The 7,868-nt window shown below is 34.2% G+C and overlaps 1 protein-coding gene across 2 annotated transcripts in view; it reads left to right on the forward strand.

The window, feature by feature from the left end:
* Window positions 1-4,638, forward strand: part of LOC140340831 (bile acid receptor-like) — a 37,404-nt gene extending 32,766 nt beyond the window's left edge. For both annotated transcript variants that reach the window (XM_072426249.1, XM_072426256.1), the window contains exons 9-11: window positions 628-744; window positions 1,569-1,682; window positions 2,906-4,638. In XM_072426249.1, the coding sequence (XP_072282350.1) occupies window positions 628-744; window positions 1,569-1,682; window positions 2,906-3,144 (470 nt within the window). In that variant the 3' untranslated portion in view covers window positions 3,145-4,638. The remainder of the gene's footprint in view (window positions 1-627; window positions 745-1,568; window positions 1,683-2,905) is intronic.
* Window positions 4,639-7,868: the final 3,230 nt, after the last annotated feature.

Genomic DNA, 7,868 nt, shown 5'->3' on the forward strand with positions numbered 1-7,868 from the left:
CCCCCTCCCCTCTCCATAGAGCATGAACGGTGCTGTATGTACAGCATCGTTCATGCATCTTTCAGCCCCTTGTCGTTGGAAAGGATCGTGAAAGATCCTTTCCAACGACAAAAATTGCAAGTGTGTACGCAGCTTTAGTGCTAAAGCACAATGCCTGTGCTTGGGATGTTTCTTGATGATACTGTGGTTTGGTAGGTGGTAAATACAATGCAGATAAAGGAATGCAAGTGGGATATACAGTAAGCAAAAGTAAAGTGGGTCTGAGAATGGAAAGAGTTAAAAAAACTGACCCAACTTTCTACATTAAAACCTTTCGTTTAATAACAGGCAGATAATCTGAGAAATCCAGCAAACCTGAAATGGATTCCTTAAAAGTCTTTTGCTATTAGTTGGAATTTTTTTAAATCCTAGACCAGATCCATTCCAGGTTTGCTGGATCCCTAAAGTTCTCCCATCATAGTCTATGTTCTCTAGTTTTGGTGAAATTTAATAAATATATCAGGACCAATTTTTATAGGAAAAAATATGAACACAGTATACTTCATTTGAATATCGCAAATGTTCTTAAGAATGTAACAAACATTGAATCATACGAGAAACTAATTACAAGTACAACATTTCTTTCAGGAATCGTCCGATACCAAAATCATTCAACAGAATATTACCATATTCAGGATTTTGACAGATGTCCTTTGTATTCTATAGAAACGCCTCCTCACCAAAATGTTCCGCAGTATAATTCAGGTTTGATATTTGTTATTTCACTGTTTTTGCTTAGTATTTTTTAGTGCGTGTAGGTGTTTGTGTCACATTGGTGATATATTTAGTACCTAATGTGCAAGTGTACCTTTATCATAGGAGTACTTTATTTATTGGGACTTTTTTGACAGCTTCACACATGTCAATAAGAGTTTATTAAAAAAAAGTTTGAAAAAAATAAACTAAAAATTATAATCATAAAAATATTTTGCACATCCTTTATCATGAGTGTTCAACACATTGGAGTTGATTTAGTAAAAGAATATAGGCTACTCACTTGCAAAGCCAATTATCTCCTTGCAAGGGATAACTTGTTTAGTAAATGAGCTGAAAATTTACTAACTTTAACCATCCAATCCAAACATCCAAAAGAAAATGTCCTTACATATGATTGGTTAATATTTGGTTAATATTTGCAAAGTGATTTTTTTACCACATTCACTTGCAATTCACCTGGATAAGCGGACAGTCTAAAATCCTTTAGCAAATCAACCCCATTGTGCTCTTCATTTTCATAAATGTGGTGTTTTGGACAACATCGACTTGATGAGGGCCAGAATAATTTTAATAAACATGTAATCTCCTTGTGACAGTCATACTTTTTCTGTGAATCTGGAAAAAACATATAATAATTTATAATATATAAACAGCAAAGATTTTTGTTGCATACTTACAACATGCATAATAAAATATGTGCCCCCCACACCCCATATATAATATTATGTAAAACAAATGTTTTGTTCCAGTCTATTGTTAGCTAAGGTATGTTTGTTTATGCGTCATAATGTTTTGTTGTGTTTATTTTACAGATATCACCGATGAATTTATTACTCCATTGTTTAATTTCTTCAGAAGCATGGGCTCTCTTAACGTGACTGAAACAGAATATGCTTTACTTTTGGCTATAACAGTGTTCTTTTCAGGTGCATAAACAATTTTCCATAATTTATTCCTAACAAGGGTTCAGCACAATATACATATATATATATGTATATATATATATATTCAGCAATGGTAATATTCAGATTCAGGGTTACCCCCTGATTTAAACCTCCCACCCTTAAACCTTAAATGTATCCATTTGCCAATGTCCAATTACCTGCCAGAGTACATTAGGGTTATTACGCTCTCCCTATTTCTCACAGTGCAGCACAGGGCCTAAAACTTGGTACACACTTGCAATAATTATCGAAAACGAATGACTAATGATTATATACTATTATTTTGAACGATCGTAATGTGCACAATTCTATACATGTTGTAACAATACAATCATTCAAATATAATTCACCAATAATGTACACACGCTAGATATGATCGTTTGAACAATGCAGGAAGTGACATGTAAAGGAGAAAGTGTACTGCGGAACCGTCCACGATCACTGAACAACCGTACACATGATAGATAGCGAACGATTGTCACTCAATTAGATCGGCCGGGATAGTTGTTTGTTTCCAGAGACAATCCTCGTTTGTCGGCTTCGTTGGTCAGTCATTTTGTGCACTTTTTTTGTTACCAATTATCGGACGATCGGTCCATAATCGTTTGTTTCCAACGATAATTATTGTTAGTGTGTACAGAGCTCTCATGTTGTGGTAGTAAATAACACTTAAACTTAACCTAACATTTTAACCTAATTATTTTACACCTATTTTAAAGTGGAGACAGCAGTCCCAATCCTCGATATCTTCAACAGACCAGGAAGTATAGGTGGCTATGTATCCCTTCACTAATATTCTAGATGTTCAACAGTTTTTGTAGAGCTTTTATGCTGTTTGAATGTATAGACATTTATGAGGACCTTTTTAACACAGGGAAACCCTTAAAATAGCTTTCAGGTCCTCACCAACACCAACAGTGATTAGAAAGCTTCCCTGTTTCACAAAAATTGAAGTGCACAATATATACTTGACAAATGCTTAAACTAAAGGTTGCCTAATTGCTGCTTGTGTCTCTATTGGGGAGTTTTCTGTCAATAACTGTGCATATTGGTAATAGCTGTACAGGAAATCCTACCAGAGAGCATCCAAAACCTAAGATTCTAACTTTCTTAAACCCGCTATTAAAACAATTTGCATACTGTGAGTTTATATTGTTTTGCTGTACTTTTCCTATCATTGAGATAATTTTTTTTTTTTCATATAGATCGTCCATTCCTAAAGAACAAAGTTTGTGTTGATAAACTTCAGGAGCCACTACTAGAAATTTTACACAAGTATTCCAAAATGTATCACCCTGAAGATCCTCAACATTTTGCACGATTGACTGGCCGTCTAACTGAGCTAAGGACCCTTAATCACAACCACTCAGAGGTGCTGATATCATGGAAAATGAGAGACAGCAAACTTACCTCACTAATTTATGGAACCTGGGACCTACAGTGAGCTCCAGCCTGAAGATTACTATTTGCCTTAGTACCTATTGTTATTAATTTATGTAAATCTATTAGTTAAACTGTTGGGCATTTTAAGGGAAATATGTTTTTGAAAAAATATGTGACTTTTTTTTACAAAAAACGGGTTACTGTGGTAAAGTTGTGTTGCTAAAAGAGAGGCCATATACATCAATATAAACATAGTCCTTGCATCCCATTTACATTTTTACTATTATTTAATGAATGTAGAATCAGATGGTAAGTAATGAAAGGAAAAGTTAAATATCTACAAGAGGGCCAGGGTAATAGATGCTATTGCATTTAAAGCAGATTCATCCATTAAACATATATTTTGATTATTCTGTTTTGCTACCTATGAAGAAATAAAGTAATAGAATAAAAAAAGTAGTGAAAAAGTAAAAGAAAAAAAGAATGAAGAAATAAGGTGAAATTAATCATAACATAATGCATATATTTTAAAACTCAGTGTAAAAAAAATACCCATATAGGAATCCATTTTTGTATTTTTTTACTTTGATTTTTTACCTATATATAAGAATGTTTTCAGAATATTGTAAAATGTTGTATCCTGTTATTGTTTGGTAATGCATAACACTGCTGTTTCTATTTATAATGCCTAACTATATTTTCTACATCATACCAGCCTTATTTACTTATGACACATGCATGTGATGCTTCCTATATAGAAGCTCAACTCAAGAGATTGCGCCTTACTATTTAATCAGTTCAAATCCATAGTCTCTAAGAGGTATTCAAAGCTAGCATTCGGTAAAGCTTACCAGTATCCACTGAAAATATTATTTGCTTGAACTGGCCTATATTTTCCCTTTAGAGAGCTAAGCAACAAGGTACAAACTGAGGCTCCCCCACCTTTTACTCAACCTTCCTCTTTGCTCCATGGCACCATGAGATAGTATTGGTGCCTGGCTGCTTAGACACATGAGAGAAAGAGAAATTTATTCCATGCTCCCTCATACCGAGCATCACCTGGCATACCTGCTGTAAGCAGCTGAATGGAGCAAAAGAGGGAGTAAAGGGAACTGAGCATATCTGTGTGTATATGTGAAAATGGGGGTTTATCACTAAGATGAACCTGTTGCTTTGACCTGCATTAGCCTATAAACATTAGATGTGAAAAACAAAACATATCCAAGCATAATGCTGCTCTTGTTCCGTCATAAATTAAATAGTTTTTAAAACTTGACCACCTCTAAAAAATTCCCAAATATATATTTTTTTCATTTTATTTTAATGCTTATGAAATAATTGCTGCAATTGGAAACAAGCTGCCAACTGAAAAAAAAATTCCATCCCAGGTATGCTGCAGCTCAAAGTTAACACAATATTTCCTAAATGTATATAACCTGAGATTGTATAAATGTATTGTTTATTTGTATGATGTCTCTGATTCTTCTCTACAATGTGTGTGAGTAATTTTATTTGTTGCCTATAATTAAAGCAAATTGTTACAAAAACTGTAAAAGGATGGCTACTTTAAACACTTGATTTTCATTAAGATATATTTGAGACTGTGATATTTACTTCAAGTTTACACTTGTCAACACTTTCTACCTGCCTAGAATGACAGTGAGAGTTACTGTGTAAAAGTAGCAGCTAGAGAAGCTCCTCTAGTCAAAAATGGGTTGTCTGACTCCCTGTTTACAAAAACTGTTTAGACAGTGGAACGATACAATGTATCACTGTTACTCTTGTATCCACTTATCCACTTTCATTCATCTGAAGATCCCTTTGATGTGCAAAAGTGCAAATGGTGATGTCAGTTAAAGTGGAACTAAACTCATCATGGTAGAATGGTGGATCAGTGGCTAGCACTGTTAAACACATTTAGGCAAAGACACTATTTGGATGATGTCTTGTTCATGTTCTCCTTGTGCTTGTAAAGGGGTTCCTACCACATTCCAAATGCATATGGTAGGTTAACTGGCTTCTCCCTAAACTGGGTTAACTTGAGACTGTCAGCTCATCTGAGAAACAGGAGCAGCACTATAAAAAATATGAAAGTATGCAATCCAATTTGTACTTCTTTTCAATGAGCATGCAAATGATTACTTTCTGACGTGTGGAGGAAGAAGGGAGGGAAATGTGTTGTGGACACTAGAACGCAGACATGATTGTGCTGGATTGAGTGGTAGTGGGGGTAGGATGGCCGAAACCAGAAATAACTGTAAGAAAAAAAACTGATCTGATGTGTGATTACAATTCTACCATGGAACTGTTTAGGTGGTTTTATGTGTGTGTGTCTGTTTTTTTAGTTTAGATTGGCCCTAAAGCCACCTGACCAGTAAAAAAAATATTTTCTCATATTTTACCCTATCAACCCTAATTAAACTCATACTGCGCCTTTCCTCTTAACTATTATTTTCCTGCGAATTTTATGTTTTATATTGTTTTCATTTATTTCGGATATTAAAAAAATAAAAAAAAAAACAGGTAAAAAAACACCTTTATTTAATTTGTAAATACCTTTTTAATGGTATGTACTAGGATAATAATTATAGTGTAATTATTAAACAGGACAAGTCATAGAATAAAATGTATACATTTTAACTACCGTAGCAGTATTTTTCTTTTTTTCCTAACATTAAATTAGAGAAAAGTGTTTTATTTAGTTCTGTTACTTTTTGTTTTGTTTTTAGAAGGCATAAAAATTTGGTCGATTTTAAAAGAAATTTTCACCGAATGGAGGCTTTGTTATATTATGTAATGACAAAGATTTTTCATTGGTGTAATAAAAAACGTGGTTAAAACCTAAATGTTTAGAATTATTATATTATTATTATTATAAGTTCATGTTTTTCACCAAGAATTTTAGGATAAAGCCACAAACCTCTCTGTCATGGTTCCAGAAGTGCAGTAGAGCTGTACCATTTGCCAGCATTCAACTGTGAATGTTTCTACTAATGTACATTAACATGGATATTGCTGGGGACATTGGAGAAGGTACCTTTTATTGGTAAAACTATTTTTTTATTTGTAATTTCCCAGTGGAGTTGTTCCATTCAAATGTCATGAGTGTACTCTACAAATTTCACTTTTTACAATTCATTTTTTAAAATGGAACAACCCCCTGCAAAATAAATATTTAATACGTATTCTTTCTGCTGCCAGCCCTAATTCCCAAGCTTTATTGTCTTTAAGGAACTTTTGTTCTGTGTCTTTGCTGCATATTATTGTTGCAGAATCTGGCCTATACATTAACACAGGATACAGCAATGATATAGGAGTCAGATGAATAAACACCAGAGTGCAGTAAGGAGTTAATTATCCAACAAACCAAGAAATGTGTAGGACACTGGATATTCTTCAACCAACCCCCCATCAATTCCTTTATCTTGTATATTGAAAAACTAAATAATCATTTGTAAAGAAAATTAACTAGGTCTACTAAAATAGGACAAACACCAAGAACACTTTTTCTACAGTTGTCAGAATGAGGTTTAAAGTGCATGATGTGTTTTTCATTGAAAATTAATTAAAAGGAATGCTTATGCAGAATTAAATGCAATGATGTGTGTGTGTGTCTGTGTTATGATATGCATTGACATGTAGTGCAACACAAATTAAACACATTGGGCCTGGATTATTAAAACTCTCCAAAGCTGGAGATGATACACTTTTATCCGTGAAGCTGGGTGATCCAGGAAACCTGGAATGGATCTGGTCCAAGATTGAAAACAGTTGACAGCAAATAGCAAATTACTTAGAAGAAATTCATTCCAGAATTGCTAGATCACCCAGTCTTGAGAGCTTTAATAAATCAGACCCATTGACACACAGTGCCATATTATTTTCCCCACTGGTTCCAATAAGAGACTGCATCAGGCAGAACAAACAAACACAAACATGTAAATCCAGCTAAATGAAGAACTCCAGACAATTATGTTTTAGTTACCATGATGTAAGGTTTTTACTTCTGCCTGTATGCTTGTTGGTAAGATTTACCTTTACTACCACTTTCTGGACAGGAAGTGAGAGGAACCCTACCCCTAGGATTGGAAGTCACAAAGGTGACCTGAAGCATTTTTACAAATCATTACAAGTTACAACCATAACAGTTTGAGATCCATTTGTCCCAGGCACAGGAAGTAAGCTGAAACCTGAACAGGGTAAGAGAAGGCAAAACAAATGTACCAGGAGGGACCTACATAACAGCTTGTTTACTTACCAGCAAAGTGTACTATACCTGCACTCTTAATGTTAACTGAAAATAGTGTTCTGTAACATTATAGCCAATTGTAAGTTTAAAGAATGTTCTTTAAGATTGGTAAGGAACATATTTAATCACAAAGTATGTACAGAATGCAGATGGCACAAGGCTACCAGACCTCCAGTTACATGGAACATAAAGCAGGTGCTTTTTTCCACCATCAGTGTTTACTTTTTGCTGACATTTCAGTATAAAAAATTATTATTATACATGATTTATATAGCGCCAACATATTACCCAGCGCTTTACATTAAATAGGGGTTGCAAATGACAGATGAATACAGGAGGAGAGGACCCTGCCCTGAAGAGCTTACAATTTAGTGGGTGGGGGAATTTACATACAATAGAATGGGAACAAATGTGATAATATAGAAACTGTATAGAAAATATAACATAGTAGAGGACTTCTGGTAGTTAAATAGAATTTTTTATTTAGGTTCATAAATAGGTAAGAAACAAGGAACAACTGAGCAGAGAATAGGTAC

Source organism: Pyxicephalus adspersus, chromosome 1 (genome assembly GCF_032062135.1).
Source record: "Pyxicephalus adspersus chromosome 1, UCB_Pads_2.0, whole genome shotgun sequence".
NCBI classification, from domain to species: Eukaryota; Metazoa; Chordata; class Amphibia; order Anura; family Pyxicephalidae; genus Pyxicephalus; species Pyxicephalus adspersus.